At 52.6% G+C, this 17,115-nt stretch overlaps 1 protein-coding gene across 4 annotated transcripts in view; it reads left to right on the forward strand.

The window, feature by feature from the left end:
• Positions 1–17,089, forward strand: part of LOC123776728 (uncharacterized) — a 45,940-nt gene extending 28,851 nt beyond the window's left edge. For 2 of the 4 annotated variants that reach the window (XM_045772946.2, XM_087853293.1), the window contains exons 2-5: positions 10,492–11,596; positions 13,085–13,211; positions 13,551–13,667; positions 14,183–17,089. In XM_045772946.2, coding sequence (XP_045628902.2) covers positions 11,564–11,596; positions 13,085–13,211; positions 13,551–13,667; positions 14,183–15,636 — 1,731 coding nt within the window. In that variant the 5' untranslated portion in view covers positions 10,492–11,563 and the 3' untranslated portion in view covers positions 15,637–17,089. Of the gene's footprint in view, positions 1–5,712; positions 5,768–10,491; positions 11,597–11,742; positions 11,873–13,084; positions 13,212–13,550; positions 13,668–14,182 lie in introns of those variants that run through there. The other 2 variants (XM_087853292.1, XM_087853294.1) reach the window with 2 other exon arrangements.
• Positions 17,090–17,115: the final 26 nt, after the last annotated feature.

Raw genomic sequence — 17,115 nt, forward strand, 5'->3', positions numbered from 1 at the left:
ATGATAGTGGAACTAGTGGGACCTGAAGGACTGTCCTGTGGTGGAACAGGTAGGACACACCTGGTAAGGGGTTAAGACAAGCAAAGGCAGAGGTGTAAGAGGGCCAGGGGTATTTGGGAATCCAGGTGTTTGTAGCTGACAGAAGGAGCAGAGGACAGTGACAGGTGAGGAAGGCCTTGAACAAAGGGCCAGGAGCAGCCACTAGCCCTGAGTGTCATTGGAGGTTTTGTCGCAAGACCAGCTGGGAATCGGATCCTTGCTATTATTTCCAGGGTCACTAGCTGCCACATGCAGAGTGGCCTGGGGAGAGTTGAGAGGGCTGATCCAAGGACATAGCAGAAAGAAGAGGGCCTAGAGGTGTGAGAAAGGAGCTGTCACAAACTGATGAGTCTGTCATGAGTCAGGCAGAACAGTGGGAACAAGGGCTTGGTGCTGGGGTCCTAGGGGAAAGTTTGAACCTGGCTATTTTTGTCATAGGTCACACTATGGGAGAATGTCCAGGGAACCACCTGGAAGTAGGGCATACACAGATTGGATGATATCCATTTCCCTTCCTATTTTATGATGCAATGGCTGCAATGCAGTGGCCAGTGGGTCTTGGGAGAAGGAGAAGACCCTGATGTTGGTAGACTAGCGTCCCCTCTGAAATGAAGACCTGGGGAGGAGGGTAAGCTGGAGGAGTTATTATGTCTGGGAGGTGTTATAGAGGAGAGGGTTGCCAGGGGAGAGAGCAAGGTGCCCTGGTTTTTAGGCCTGGGGCTCGAAGAGATCCATTCATGTGCCCTGCAGGATCAGCTGTCTTCCTCACTCCAAGGCCTGGTGACCTTCAAGGATGTGGCCATGTACCTCTCTTGGGAGGAGTGGAGACTCTTCACTGGCCCAGAGGATCCTGTACCGGGACGTGATGTTGAATGACTTCACGTTCATGGCCTTACTGAGTGAATCTCCTGCCTCTGTTTATGTGTTCCTTTTCAGAGTTGTTGGCACTCATTCTCACCCACCTACCATAACCTATAGAAAGGGCATTTCCCTGTTTTCAGGTAATTCATGTGAAAGGGAAGATAAGGAGGCACTGTTGGAAAAAGATGTTTCTAGAAAAATTGTATCACAGGTCTGGACTCCCAATGCTGGTCCTTCTAGCCAGAAGGTCCACCCTTATAACCCTGGTGGTTAAGTCTTCAGCGACTTTGTCCCTGGAGAAGTGTGGAAACAGACCCTGGACAGAAACTGCACATGTGGGGGGCATGCAGGAGAGAATTTTGGTTCCACTTAAACCTTCAGCTGCAACAGTTGACTTTAATATGGAGAGAAACCTCTCCCCTGTGATGAGTGCATACTATAGAAAAGCTGTGCACATGTAAGGATGTCCTGGACAGCCGTGACCTAACACCCAGCCACCCACAGTGATAGGAAGCCGTGAAGGAGTACTGTACTCAGGAAGGCCTTCCCACCCAGACCCAATATCGAGCAGTTCCCCAAGTCCACACTGCAGAGAAACCCTGCAAGTACAGCAGCTAGGGGACAGCCTTCCTGAAGAGCTCCACCCTCCTTAGCCACCTGACTCACCCTGAAGAGAGACTAGATAGATGCCCAACAAATAGAAATGTCTGCAAGGAGAAATCAGTGCTTGTTGGTCACCAAAAAATTCACACTAGAGAAACAGCCTTTGTGAGTCTGGAGAGTAGGAAGGCCTTCGGCCACACATGTAAACTGAAAAAGCATCAGAAAATTCACTCTGGGGAAAGGCCTTACGAGTACATGGAGTGTGGAAAAGCTTTCTGCCGAAGTTACACTCTAAATCAGCACCAGAAGGTTCACGCTGGTGAAAGGCCCCGAGTGTAGCAAATGTGGGAAAGTCTTTGGCCACAGGTCTAACCTTAGGAAGTACCAGAAGGTTCACACTGGAGAAGGGCCCTAAGAGTGCACCCATTGTGCGAGGGCCTTTAGTGAAACCCGAGCCCTTGTTCAGCACCAGATTGTTTACACCAAAGAAAGGCCATGTGAATGTGGCAAATGTGGGAAAGCCTTCAGCCACAAATTCCACATAGTTCCACACTTGAAACTGCAAACAAGAAAGACCTCTGAGTGCACCAAATGTGGCAAAGCCTTGGGGGCACCGGGGTGGCTCAGTCAGTTAAGTGTCTGCCTTCAGCTCGGGTCATGATCTCAGGGTCGTGGGATTGAGCCCCATGTGGGGTTCCCTGCTCAGCAGGGAGTCTGCTTCTCCCTCTCTCTCTTCCTCTTCCCCTTGCTTGTGCACTCTCTCTCTCTCTCTCAAATAAGTAAAAAAAAAAATTTTTTTTTTAAGTGTGGCAAAGCCTTGAGCCAGTGCCTACTTTGCCCTGCATGATAGAGTTCATGCTGGAGAAAGACCTTACAAGTGCACTAAATGTGGAAAAACTTAGCCAGCCTTCCTCCATTATGCACCGTGAGAAAGCTCACACTAGAGAAAGGTCTTGCAAGTGCAGCGAGTGTGGGAAAGCCTTGAGCTGCAGATTTAATTTATTAAAAATCAAACTTCACACCAGATAAAGCCTTTAGAGTGCAGTCAGTGTCGGAAAGCTTCCAGCCCAAATGGCACATTTGCTCAGCTCCATTCCATGAGTGGAGTGCACACGAGTGCATGAATCTAGGGAAGGATGGCTTGCCACTGTGGCTTCATTCAGCACGAAGGGAACCGCAGCCAGGATAAGCCCTGCACGAGTAGCTTTTGTGAGGTAACTTCCAGCAGCAGTTAAACCTTATGCACCAGCACACTCCCCTGAGGAAGTGATCTCCATGTGGGTGTTTGACGGTCACCCCACACATGTGCCATGGACCCCCTACCACCAAATTTGTTTCCGAAGCTGCTGCTGTATGCACCAAGAGAATTTAAGAGGAAATTTCTTCACACAGAGGACTCCTGGGGAGATCTGGACAGTCACAAGCAGGTCTAGGCTGACTGCGCAGAACAGCAGCTGGGGCGGGGGGGGGGGTGCAGGGGGCGGTGTGGGTTGGACCGTGTGGCTAAAGGAAGGAGCTGGGGGAAAGTTACTGCATGGAGGCTGGACATTTGTGACATTTAAGGTTCTCACTGGAGCACACACAGACTTGTCTTCAGCCTGCCTGCGTATGGAGCCAAAAGGGAAAGGGAGGGTGAGGTTTAGAAAGAAGTCAGCAGTCAAGCATCAGAAATGGAGTCGGACTCTTGAATGCAGCAGGAAAGCCTCCGTTGTCTGGCTTGTGTTGTGTCTGTGATCTGCCAGGATCTGGACAAGCGGCAGTCTGCCGTCTGTGGCATCTGGACTGTGCTGCCCTCATGCCTGTGTTGTTCAGGAAGGTCTGAGACTGAGTGCCCCCCTGGAGGGGATCCCGCTGGTCCTGAGCTGGTGTGGGGTTTCCTCTCAGCCATGATTGTGTTAGGCATGGTTACCTGCCAGCTCTGGCCAAGGAGACCTGGCCAGAGGAATCTCTGGAGGGATTTTGGAGAAAGTTTCCTTTCTTCACAGATGCCAACTCCATGTGTAATAGCCCTGGTGAATTTCATGATCCCCTGAATTAACATTCAAACAGCTTTTCTTTCTTTCTTTCTTTCTTTCTTTCTTTCTTTCTTTCTTTCTTTCTTTCTCTCTCTCTCTCTCTCTTCTTTCTTTCTTTCTTTCTTTCCTCCCTCCCTCCCTCCCTCCCTTCCTTCCTTCCTTCCTTCCTTCCTTCCTTCCTTCCTTCCTTCCTTCCTTCCTCCATGCCCATTGTAGAGCCCAATGTGGGGCTTGAACACACAACCCTGAGATCAAAACCTGAGCTGAGATCAAGAGTCAGAGGCTTAATCGACTGAGCCACCCAGGCACCCCCAAACCAGCCTTCTCAGACTACTCTTGACTGATAATAAAGACCTTATTGTTTTTTTTAAGATTGTATTTATTTGTTTGTCAGAAAGAGCACACAAGGAGGGGGAGCAGCAGGCAGAGGTAGAAGCAGGCTCCCCATCGAGGAACGAGCCCACTGTGGGACTCAGTCCCAGGACCCTAAGATGAAGGCATATGATGAACCTCGTAAGACAGTGAGGGTATGCCACAGCTTGAGAGGCTGGCTGCACCAGTCTAAGCAGAACTACGGAATTCAATATTCAATCAAGGCACAATCTTCTAAGTATTCAATTTTGCTAAGATGAAGTAATGTGATCATGACCTGAGCCAAATCAAAGGCAGACACTTAATGGACCGAGCCACCCAGGCGTCCCATAAATGCCTTATTTATAAAAATCATTTTAAATCTCCATTGCTGGGGTGCCTGGCTGGCTCAGTTGGTAGAGAATACAACTCTTGACCTTGGAGTTGTGAGTTCAAGCTCCACATTGGATCTAGAGATGACTTAAAAAATAAAATAAGGGGCGGCTCAGGGCGTGAGCCCGGCGTTCTGGGATCGAGTCCCACATCAGGCTCCTCCTCTGGGAGCCTGCTTCTTCCTCTCCTGCTCCCCTGCTTGTGTTCCCTCTCTCACTGGCTGTCTCTCTGTCAAATAAATAAATAAAATCTTTAAAAAAATAAAATAAAATAAATCTCCATTGCTTTATTGAGGAGGAGGTTGAGATACTGAAATCTGCCAGCATGAAAGTCAACATTGTTAATTTACATATAATAAAATTCTAATTTTTTAGAGGATTGCTAAACAAAAGATTAACAGCAGCCTTGCTCTCAATTTCAAAGGGGAAGGCACGTTATTGATATTATAAAAATCTAATTGAAACAGAAAGAAGGGAAATCTGCACATGGATGAGGGCAATAGTAAGCAAGAAAGGAAAAGAAGACAAAATTACATCAAATTGGGTACTTAAAATACCCACCCTCCTCAGTGGGGGAAACCCTGTGGACACAGCCAGGCTGGAGTCGGAGTCCCGACCAAGAGGCCTCAACAGAGCATCTTGCCCTCAGGTGAGACTTTGGACTGAACATCCCAATGAGGGCTGTATTTACAGGGCAGATGACGGGGTCTGAAGCTAAATACGTGTTTGCCTCTGTGCAGTTTGGAGGGGGCTGCATTTCTATGTTACCATGTCTTTACCGATTCAAAGAGCCTGGGCCATATGGACTTGTCTCTCTTCCCAGGTTCCATTCTGGGGGGCAGCGCAGCACAGAGCCAGAGGAGATACAAGGCAAAATTCATAGCTCTCAGTGTCAGAACAGCCAATTCTGACCTGGAGGCCAGCTAATGTCAATTAACCAGGCTCCTGAGGTTACCCACGCTGCACAAGTCTCACAAGCAACAGTCTTGAGACTGCCTGCGTTTGTGCAGGTTGGGCTGGTGGGTAATGCAGGACAAATCGCAGAAACCTCCATCCGTACAATGCAGATGGGCAGAGGCAGAGGGAGAGGGAGAGAGAATCTCCAGCGGACTCCCTGCTGAGCACGGAGCCCGAGGCACAGCCGGATCTCACAACCTGGAGATCCTGACCTGAGCTGAAATCAAGAGTTGGACCCATTACGGACTGAGACACCCAGGCACCCCAAATGCTCCTAATTTTTAAAAATAATCTCTCTACCCAACGTGGGGATCAAACACACGACCTGGAAATCAAGATTCAGATGCTATGCCGACTAAGCCAGCCCAATGCCCCAAAATGCTCTTTAAAATGTGTAGGTGTTTTACAAATGTGTGCACCTATGAAATGGCCACACTTAGAATATTGAACATTCTCATCACATCTAAGTTCACTTTGTGCTGCTTCCCACCCAGGCACCTCCAAGCCATGTGTCAGACAACTACTGAGGACTTGCTTGCTCCACTATAGGTTAGTTTTGTCTTTTCTAGCACGTTATATAAATGGAATAATTTATACCATATGGACTGTTTTGTGTGTTCTTTCACTCACCAAAATTTTGGTAGATTCATCAATGTTGTAACATATACCATTATTTCACTTATTACTAAGGAGTACCTCATTGTAGGAAATATTACTACATGTTTATTCCACTCACCAGTTGTTACCCATCGGAGTTGTTTCCAACTTTTAGCTATTATGAATAAAGGTGCTATGAACATTATGTACCAGGATTTTTTAAAGACTTTTTTTCTAAGACTTGATTTTAAAGTAATCTCTGTACCCAATGTGGGGCTTCAATTCACAACCCCAAGTTCAAGATTCACATGCTCTACTGACTGAGCCAGCCAGGTGCCCCTCGTGTACCAGGATTTTGTGGTCACGTGCTTTCATTTTCTAAGGGTAAATCCCTAAAGGAATTGCTGAGCTGTACGATAGGCATATGATGAACCTCGTAAGACAGTGAGGGTATGCCACAGCTTGAGAGGCTGGCTGCACCAGTCTAAGCAGAACTACGGAATTCAATATTCAATCAAGGCACAATCCTCTAAGTATTCAATTTTGCTAAGATGAAGTAATGTGATTATAAATTCCTCCTGGGAGGGACGCCTCGGTGACTCAGTCGGTTAAGCGTCTGCCTTCTGCTCGGGTCATGATCACGGGGTCCTGGGATCAAGTTCCGCATCAGGCTCCTTGCTCAGCCGCAAGCCTGCCTCTCCCTCTGCCTGTTGCTCCCCCCACTTGTTCTCTCTCTCAGACAAATAAACACATAAGATCTTTTTAAAAGGTAAAAAAAGAAGTTCTCCTGGGGAAGGAAAATGCCTTCAAGTCCCTCATTGTACGCAGCAGGGACTAGCACAGTGCCTCACTCTGAGTCTAAATGTAGCATCCTTGGTGACCAGAAGGAAAACTCCAATACTGCCTGACAATTTCAAGTCAAGAAATACACAGCTCCTGTTAGGAAGCTAGGCATGAGCAATAGCAGGCTAGACCTTAGGTATCCTGACCAAGGGCCCCACCGCACGCCAGGCCTGCCCAGGGACCGCCCCATTCCACCCATCCAGCAGGCAGTTTGTGGTTACAGCGTCCCAGCAGAGGAAGAGTTAAGTTTGTTGTGCTTGTTGCACTTGTGCAGAAAGCAGCTGCTTGTCCTTATCTGACCTGTGCCTCTAGAACAGAAATAATGTTGAGGTTTCCTCTGGTGCAGGTATTTGGGGGGCTTGTTGTTAAGATTTTATTTATTTATTTGAGAGACAGAGCCTCTCAGGAGTCGCCATACGGGCATTTTGAATGCATCATGGGAAGGACGTGCTTAATTGGCTAATTATTATATAATTCAGGCCTGTCACTCAAATGATACGACCCTAGGATGCACCACAAAGAAAACATTGATAGAAGCCCACACCCTGGAGTTTCTGGGGCCATTGTCTCCCTTGACTGGCCTGCTTCTCCCTTGGAATGTACTTTAATAAAACTTTGCTCTGCTGTACTTTCAGGATGTTGTCCTGTCACTCTTTACTGCAGTGGTGAAAATAACCAAGGCTTCCTTTCTTTTCCATCTAACTCTCTAGAACACTCTCGGTCCCTAAATCCCTGGCACCACATTAGGCAATGACCATGACAAGGATGCTTCCCTTTGTTCCTGCTTCAGAGCATGTGCCTGCATGTGTGCTATGCGGCAGAGGGCTGTGGTGATTCTGTGTAAGTGGGGAGGCTGGCTTCGCCACCAGAAACACTGGTCATGGGGCGCCTGGGTGGCGCAGTCGTTAAGCGTCTGCCTTCCGCTCAGGGCGTGATCCCGGATCCCTGGGATCCCTGGGATCGCTGGAATCGAGCCCCGCATCAGGCTCCTCCGCTGGAAGCCTGCTTCTTCCTCTCCCTCTCCCCCTTCTTGTGTTCCCTTTCTTGCTGGCTGTCTCTCTCTGTCAAATAAATAAATAAAATCTTAAAAAAAAAAAAAAAGAAAGACTGGTCATGTGCTTAAATTCCCTCTGCCTCCACCACCTAAGGATATTTCCTCTCCTTCCAAAGACCGTCAAACCCACCCTAACTGGCCAGTGATTTTTTTTTTAATGATTTTTTATTATATTATGTTAGTCACCATACAGTACATCCCCGGTTTCCGATGTAAGGCTCGATGATTCATTAGTTGTGTATAACACCCAGTGCACCATGCAATACGTGCCCTCCTTACTACCCATCACCGGTCTGTCCCATTCCCCCACCCCCCTCCCCTCTGAAGTCCTCAGTTTGTTTCTCATAGTCCATAGTCTCTCATGTTTCATTCCCCCTTCTGATTACCCCCCCTTTCTTTATCCCTTTCTTCCCCTACCGATCATCCTAGTTCTTATGTTCCATAGATGAGAGAAATCATATGATAGTTGTCTTTCTCTGCGTGACTTATTTCACTTAGCATTATCTCCTCCAGTGCTGTCCATGTTGTAGCAAATGTTGAGAACTCATTCTTTCTGATAGCTGAGTAATATTCCATTGTATATATGGACCACAACTTCTTAATCCAGTCATCTGTTGAAGGGCATCTCGGCTCCTTCCACAATTTAGCTATTGTGGACATTGCTGCTATGAACATTGGGGTGCATATGGCCCTTCTCTTCACTACGTCTGTATCTTTGGGGTAAATACCCAGTAGTGCAATGGCTGGATCATAGGGTAGCTCAATTTTTAACTTTTTAAGGGACCTCCACACTGTTTTCCAGAGGGCCAGTGATTTTAATGAAACAATTTTATCATTGTGGATAGTAAGTGGAAGAGGGCACCAACGAAGGACAAGACCTCCAGAGCAAGCTGGTATCCAGCCACACTATTCCTCCTAAGGGGTCGTGGGAGAGGACAAAGACAGCAGCAACAACAGGATGCCCCTCGCAGGGATCATGAGTTGTAAATGAGTGAACATATGTGAAAAGCTAAAAACAATACCTGAAAGAAGGTAGGCCATGATAAAGTTCATTCACTTATTGGGACCCCCAGTCCCTTGGAAAGAATGCTCCAATATTGTGAGACACTAGACACCCATAATCCATGGATGGTTTTTTCTTGAATAACAGACATCAAACTCATTGCTAAATTGTTTTAATTTTGTTATTAGACAGCTCCATGTAAATATCACTGTCCCGTTGCCATGTGGTTATCCCAGGAGGCCCCAGGTGCCAGTTGATTTGGTCTGGGCACTTGGGCTACTCCCTTCCCCTCTCGCTCCATGCCGAGGCTGGACACCGAGGTATGCTCAGCAGTACCCGCTTCCTCATCACCGCCCACTCCAACAGCCAGCTTCCCTGAGAGATGAAAGGTAGGGCAGGAGCAACTGAGGTTCTGGTTCCTGCGGCAGTCAGGAATAGAACCCTCTGAACTAGGATGCAATGTGAGAGGACGCTGGTGGCTAGAGGCACTTTCTGACTCCCAGGTGTGGAAGGCTCTAACACTGTTAGCAGTGTGGCCAAAAACAGGCGTGGTGTTTTCCACAAGCCATAGGGGTGCCCCACATTAATGCCAGGCTGCCTGGGCCGGGAGCTGAATGGTGATATGCCCCAAAACCACGAGCTGTGCATTCTTAGTCCAGTACTTTAGGTGGGAAGAAACTTAAATCACAGCCAGGGGACATCAGCCCCCCAGAACACACAGGTTATAGTCAGAGGAAACCAGCTGCAAACTCAGGTCAGCCTGACCTACCTTGGGCCTAAGCTCTGACTCGTCTTCCTCCATGTTGCTTTTTTTTATTTTTTAAAGATTTCATATATTTATTTGAGAGGGGGAGAGGGAGAGAGAGAAAGCAGGAGTGAGAAAGGGAGCTCAAGGTGAGTCTTGATCCCGGGACCCTGAGATCATGACCAGAGCCGAGATCAGGAGTCTGACGCTTAACTGACTGAGCCACCCATTCCCCCAGGAAACTTTGATTCAGTGTATTAGGGTGTGGGGCACGGAGCTTGCATATACATTCAGGAACTTATACATACTCTATTATTGAGACACACTGGTTCAATTGTGTCTTGGTTTGCTGTCTTGCTCCCACCCCTAGCACCCCTACCCCGCAGTGCATTCTTGTTCACGGGAGATTGGAGCCAGGGATATGGACCTATTTTGTGTACAGAGGAAGACTTGTTGCCTTTTTTTTTTTCATTTCCAATTAAATTATGAACTTATCAAACAGCATTTCTCTAAATATTAGGCAATCAAGATCCCTCTAGTCTAATTACACATTATAGGGATAATTTTAAAATAAGAAGTTTTCAAGAGACTTAATGTCTCCAAACATTCAGAGTGCTTTAAATTGTAATGCTTCTAAGCTTTTGATTAAATCACGAGTTTAATATGTTAGATTTTCTTAAATTCGTTCGAAGTGAGCAATATTTACACACGAATATTCCAAAACTGATGTGCTCCCTTGCACATCGAGGATTTCCATTCTAAGGATGAGTTATGGCTGAGATAGATGCACATATAAGGAGGGAGGAAGGCAGGCAGGCAGAAAGAATGAACGAACTTGACACAGATTAATTCCGTATTTCCTTAAAACGGTGGGTAAGAAGCGCTGGGTAATATTATTGTTCCATCTATGTATGAAGATTACGGATCCCGAAAACCCGTCACAGTGGAGCAAAAGGGAAAATCTCTTGTTCTCTGCCAGCAGTCGTCCGTGTGCACTGAGACTGCCTTTCCTTTGTTTTTGTGTGTGACAGATACCCAGGTCGTCCCGAAGAAGAGCAAGGAATCGATACCGTGATGTGCCAGCACCACCTAGACGACCCAAAGACAAGCAAGTCTGGGAAAGTCCATTTTGCGCGGCCCATTTAGCAAGGAAAACGGATGGTTTAGGGACGTCTCAGAGAACGATCCAGACTCAAGAAAGATGCGGGCTGGGGGCTTGCACCTCTTGGTGGAGAGGCTGCAAAACTGATGTCAACCCCACAGGCCACAGAGAGGCCGAACCCTAGCACAGGCCTCCAGAGGTGGAACCGGGTCTGCATTCCCGGGCTCGCGGCCGAAACACCACCACGGCTCCCAGCCCGGCCCTACCGCGGGGCTTTGCCCTTAAAGCCCCGGGCTGGGGTCGCCTCCTGGGACGTTTAGCCTCGGGGCCTTTCCCTTGGGTGCACGGCGGCCTCCCAGGACCCTGAGCGCAGGACGCCCAGCCAGGTGACTCCCCACGTCAGGCGCGCGGGCCCTCGGAAGCGGGGGCGCCTGCGGGACTGCATTTCCCAGCGCGCTGCGCGGACACGCCTGGCCGTTGCCACGGACGTGTGAAAGGGCGCCGCCCAGCGAGCTGCAGAGCGGGCGGGAACTACGCTTCCCAGAAGGCGCCGCGCGTGCGACCGCTGCGCGCATTGGGCCAATGAGGGCTTGTGGGGGCTGGACTTCCGGCGTCCGGGGACTGTCACTTTGCTGCGGGGCGTGGGGCCACACCGGTGTTGGGGATTGGAGCGCGGTGGGCCCTAGCCTGTTTCCAGGAGGCTTGCAGAGTCGAAGCGAGGGCCGCGACGAGTGCGCGAGCGGAGGGCCGCTAGGCGCACGCCGTGGTCGCGGGCGATGGTCGCGCCGCCCGAATCTCGGTTTCTCCGGGTGTAGCCCGGCCGCCCGCGGGGCTGTGGGGCGGTGCCCCGAGTCACGTGTTCCCCGACCCCCGGGCGGCTGGGCAGGCGGCGTCCTGGCCTCCAGGGCGTCTGTGCCCTAGACGGACGGGGAGACTGAGGCTCGGAGCCGGGACGTCCGTGTCGTCCGTCGCTGCCTGCGCGTCCCCAAGTGCAGGTTCCGATGGCGACCGCGGCGCTGACAGACCCGGCGCAGGTGAGTAGAGGAAGTTTAAGACCCCACCCACCGCCTAGATCCGTCCTGGAGGGACCCGAGTCTCGACTCAGGGAGGGACTTTACCTGGACGTTTTGTCTCCCTCTCGGTTCGTCCTAGGCCCCGGTGTTCAGGCCAGTGGAGCGTGCACGTGTGAGAGCCCCCCTTCTGGCAGCCCAGGGAGTGAGGTGTAGAAGGAAGTTCCAGACGGAGGGTCCCGCACTTGCAAAAAGCTGGGGGGAGACTGAGCCTAGGTGCTTCCGAAACAGCTTCCTGACGTGAGCACGGGAGAGAAATGGCAGGCTGGAGTTGCGTCGGGGTCCGTGGGAGGATTCGAACAGAGACTGGACATGCTCTAAGTTAGGGTGTTTAAAGTATTGCCACTGTTTGCTTGGCGGGAAAATGACGCAGAGCAGGGGTGGCCGTGTGCAGGGAGCAGGCACTGCCGCAGCCCAGGTGGCCGAAGACGGCACCTGCGGCACACCAGGCCAGTGGAGATGGGAAGAGTGGTTGGATTCTGGATAGATCTGATGTCTCAGTGTGGCGTGGGAGCCAGTGGCCCGAGTGGAGCACAGTCCCCAGTTTTTTTGGCCTGAGACCCCGGAAGAACGGAACTGCTGTAGACAGAAACAGGAATTTGAGGGAAAGTGGGCTTCAGAGTAAGATCAGGGAGTCTGTGATGTCCCAGAGTGGAGGTATTATCACGTGGACCTGGAATTGCAGATGTCCAAGGACACAGTCCTGATACTCTAAGCCAAGGCAGGGCCTGGGACTCAAATTTAGGAGGAAGGAATCTCATGGACTCAGCCAGGGCTGGGTAGCACTCCAGGAAGATGGAGACAGGCTGGGAGCCCCTGGGGCTCTGGGAGGAAGTCTGGCAAGTGGCTGAAGACAGGGTTTTGGCCAAGGAAATGGGGGTAGGGGGTGGGGGCGTATGGAGGGAGGAGGAAACTGGCTTCCTGTGTGCCCAGGAGATCCTTGGGCCCCCTCCTGTAGTGACTGGAGGGGATCAGCCCAGTCCTTCGTGCTGGAGGAGCAGCCTTGGCATGTCAGGCAAGTTCAGCAGAAGGGGGCATCCCTCCAGACATGGGCATGTCCTGGCGGGTCCATAGCTGGGACTTGTACAATTGCTAATTGCAAGAACAGTTAAGGGCATGTCTGGGGAGGGTCAGTTTGTGCAAAGGCTGGAGCATAAGTGGGCACCTGGGCCTGCCTTTGGGGTGGCGGCCATCTGAAGGCCGTGAGCTTGCTCTGGCTGCCTTGTGGAAGTGGCCAGTGGGAAGGCCGCAAAGGCATCTATGCCCTAGACAGGTAGGGTGTAGGGGAGAGGATGGAAGTTCATCTGCAGAGCCCGGGGGAGGAGGGGGTAGGGGAGGAAGGTAAGCCTCTGAGGGACATGAGGAAAGGTAGCCACTGGGACAGGGAGGTGGGTCCTGGGTCATACAGCCATAGCTTAGATCGTGTCCATCTTCCCCTGCCCACTGTTGTAGGGCCTGATGGCCTTTGAGGATGTGGCCGTGTACTTCTCCCAGGAGGAGTGGGAGCTCCTGGACGCAGCCCAGAGGGCCTTGTACTGCCACGTGATGCTAGAGAACTTCGCACTTGTGGCCTCACTGGGTAAGGCCCTGGGTTCTCCATGGGAAGCTCAGTTGTCGCCGGCACTAACCCCATGTCTCCTGTTGGCCCGTGAGCAGCCTCACACCAGCTGGCCGCGTGTCCCTGTGCCACTGTGGAGTCTCTGTGTCCAGGCTCGGCCCCTTTCACCTGCCCCTGCCAGCACGGTTCTCCCCACAGGAACCATTGAACTTTTCCTGTGAGTCCTTCCCAGTGGTGTGTTTTTCTGGTTGCACAGATGACACCGTCTGTGTCCCATAAAGTCGTGACTCCTGCCATCTGTTGGGCAGGAGGTTGTCTTGAGCTGGGCCTGGCCTCTCACTTGCTTGTCTTTTCTCACAGGACTCTCTGCCTCACGACCCCGGGTAGTCATCCAGCTTGAGCGTGGCGAGGATCCCTGGGTTCTCAGTGGGACAGTTGTGACCCCAGCCAGGAATGCTCACAGGAAGCCCAGCCCTGGTGAGTGGGGACTCAGAGGTGTGAGCTAGGGCCCACCAATGGCCAGGCTTCTATCCCCCTTTCCCTGCCTTCCTGGACAGTCTCATCTCCTGCCTCCCACCTGACTCCCTCCCGTTCTCCTTCTATCGTCAGCCCCTCCTGGAGGCTCCGGCCTTGGCTTGCCCATCAGCGGGGAGCTCCCAGGGTACCTCATTCCAGGCACCGGGGCACAGCCTTTACCAGGACGCTCCTGGTCCCGCTTTCATGGAGCTGACCGTGCTAGGGGAGAGGCAGTGGGGAAATAGAGTTCGTGAGTTAAGCCTGTAGCATCAGGTCGCCATCAGTGTAAGGAGCAAAAGCAGGCTTGGGCAGTCCCCCGAGACAGAAGTGAATTACAGACACTGGTGTGTGGGTGCTGCTTTTCTCCCTAGCTTGCACAGCCAGTCCTTGGCATCCCCTTTGCCTGACCACTAGGCCTCCCTGGTCATCCCTTCTTGGCCAGGATGACCCAGGATCTACCATTTCTGTGCCTTCAGGTTCCCGTCATCTGGCATGTGACAGGGTTGTTCCAGGAGAAGCTGCGCTGCCAGGGGCCTTCCATGATGGCTCCTCTCCCGCACGTACAAGGGTCCTCCCCTTCACTGGCATCTGTGAACGTGGGAAAAGCCTGGAGGGCTGGCAGGGCACCTCCCCCTCTCAGGAGAAAAAACCCACAGGGGTGTCTGTAATCTATTGGGAGCGGCTCTTGCTAGGTCCTGGCAGTGGGGAGGCCAGCGTCAGTCTGCGGCTGACCTCCCCACTGAGGACGGCCGAGGCCAGCCCACCCAGGGAGAAGGCTCTTATGACCCGCCCCATGCCAGGCAAGCAGCTAAGGGCATGTGGGGGTCAGAAGCCATATGGGCAGGAGGCCTCTGGGAGAGCTTTCCCAAAAATTCCAGAGTTAGAGGCTGGTCTCACCTCTGGGGAAGGAGGAAAGAGTCTGGCTAGCCACAAGCCTCATGGACTCCCTGCTGGCCAGGAGCCCCCGAACTGGGATCAGCTGGGCAAGGCCCTGCACAGTGGCCCCGGCCTGCTTCCCGGGGAGAAGCCCTTCGAATGCAGGGCGTGCAGCAAGGTGTTCGTGAAGAGCTCGGACCTGCTCAAGCACCTGCGCACGCACACCGGGGAGCGGCCCTACGAGTGCGCGCAGTGTGGCAAGGCCTTCAGCCAGACATCACACCTGACGCAACACCAGCGCATCCACAGCGGTGAGACGCCCTACGCGTGCCCGGCCTGCGGCAAGGCCTTCCGGCATAGCTCCTCACTGGTGCGGCACCAGCGCATCCACACGGCCGAGAAGTCCTTCCGCTGCGGCGAGTGTGGCAAGGCCTTCAGCCACGGCTCCAACCTCAGCCAGCACCGCAAGATCCACGCGGGCGGGCGGCCCTACGCGTGTGCCCAGTGTGGCCGCCGCTTCTGCCGCAACTCACACCTGATTCAGCACGAGCGCACGCACACGGGTGAGAAGCCTTACACCTGTGCCCTTTGCGGTGCCGCCTTCAGCCAGGGTTCTTCGCTCTTTAAGCACCAGCGTGTGCACACAGGCGAGAAGCCCTTCGCCTGCGCACAGTGTGGCCGCGCCTTCAGCCACAGCTCTAACCTCACGCAGCATCAGCTGCTGCACACGGGCGAGCGGCCCTTCCGCTGTGGGGACTGCGGGAAGGCTTTTGCCAAGGGGGCGGTGTTGCTCAGCCACCGACGCATCCACACGGGGGAGAAGCCCTTTGTGTGCGCGCAGTGTGGCCGCGCCTTCCGTGAGCGCCCGGCCCTCTTCCACCACCAGAGGATCCACACGGGAGAGAAACCTGTGCGGAGAGCCCGGCGTGGGGCAGGCCTGTGCCCCCAGGCCAGGCCTTCTTCGGTGGCGTCGTCCGAGGGCTCCCTGGGGAGGGAGGCCGGGCCCACTCCTGCCTCAGGTCCAGCTGCAGTTTCAAAGCCCACCGAAGCCTGAGTTCGCAGCTCCAGCCTTCCTGGCTGTCGTAAAACATCCACGTTCCCGGCACATCCACGTTTTGGAGAAGACCCGTGTGTGCGTGCACCGCTGCGCGTAGTGACGATGTTTGCCGTTTCAGCCACAGCTCACTCCAACCCTAGGTGGTCAGGCTGCAGGAATATGAGGGGGTATTTCCCCCATTTGGCTGCTGGGACTTTGGTAGGGCAGAGACTTGGCGTCAGAGTGCCGTTCATGCCCGTTATGACTATGGGTGCTCAGGTGAGGAGGGGGAGTGCTGGAATGCTGGGGAGGCAGTCCTAGAAATCTCCCCTGTGCACGCACAAACTGGCCACCAGCCTGGCCGTAAGGATGTTCCTCCAAGACCTCACTTCATCCAAGGCCTCCTGGGAGTGGACCCACTAGATGGGAGGTCATGTGGGGGTCTAGTGTTGACCTTGGACTCTAAGTCTTAGTTTCCACCCCTGCGGAAAAGAACAGATGAGAGAGAGACAGAGACGGAGAGAGAGAGTCAGGCCTACAGAGGGAATTTGCAACATCCTGACAGGCAAGATCTTGATAAGGGCCAACACGTGCCAGTTGCCAGCTCTGTGAGGTGGCTGCTGTGGCTGGTATCCCCACTTCTCAGATGAGGAAACTGAGGCAGAGAGAGGGAATGTGAGTTGTACGCAGCAGAGGCAGGACTTGAGTCCAGGCCACAGGCCCAGCATCCAGACAGCTCCCCACACTGGCACCCGTGCTCTGGTCTGCCAGTGTGAGAGCTGGGTGATGCCAGGCCTGGCTACCCGCAGGTGGCAGTCCCACAGTGGGTGGGGCAAGTAGATGTGGAGGTCCCTGGGGTGGGGAGAGGGAGACAGACATAAAGAATGATGGCTCTTGAGCCTTGCTCTTTCAGTTTCTCATGCAAGCCTCAGCATTGGCCATGTCTCATTGTTACCAAAGGCACCACTACAGGAGCCTTTATATCCCCACTGCCCTGACGAGAGGTGATCATCGCAACAGGTTCGGAGGAGACCAGTTGCGACTACTCGTTTCTGCAGGGTCTGGTGGCAAGTGCCCACGTGTTCTCTTCCCTCCAGAGGACAGAGGATTTGCTGTCATCTAAGGCCCTGTGTGTGCACCCTCCCATCGTGGGACACCTGCACATGGCTGGGACATGGAGTCAGAGGGGTCGGGTGGGACCAGGTTTCTCCCTGTGGCCCTCAGCAGACCAGGGCCCATCCTGACCTCAGTCCTCACACTCAGGAATGTCAGTGGTCTCTTTATTTGGGAACAAGAAAGACCGAAAATTAGAAGTTAGAACGGATGCCATTGTGTAAAATCCTTGGCATGGTACTGTGGAAGTCCACAGCCTCAGCCTCCCCTCCAGCCTCCAGGTCATGGTTCAGAGGGATTTAATAACACAGTCCAGAGAGGCTTCCTGATAAAAATTTCTCAAAAATGTGCCCAGTAACAGTCTGATGCCTGTTTCATCTTAGC

This window comes from Ursus americanus, chromosome 21 (assembly GCF_024610735.1).
Source record: "Ursus americanus isolate L20-20 chromosome 21, mUrsAme1.1.p, whole genome shotgun sequence".
Taxonomy (NCBI): Eukaryota; Metazoa; Chordata; class Mammalia; order Carnivora; family Ursidae; genus Ursus; species Ursus americanus.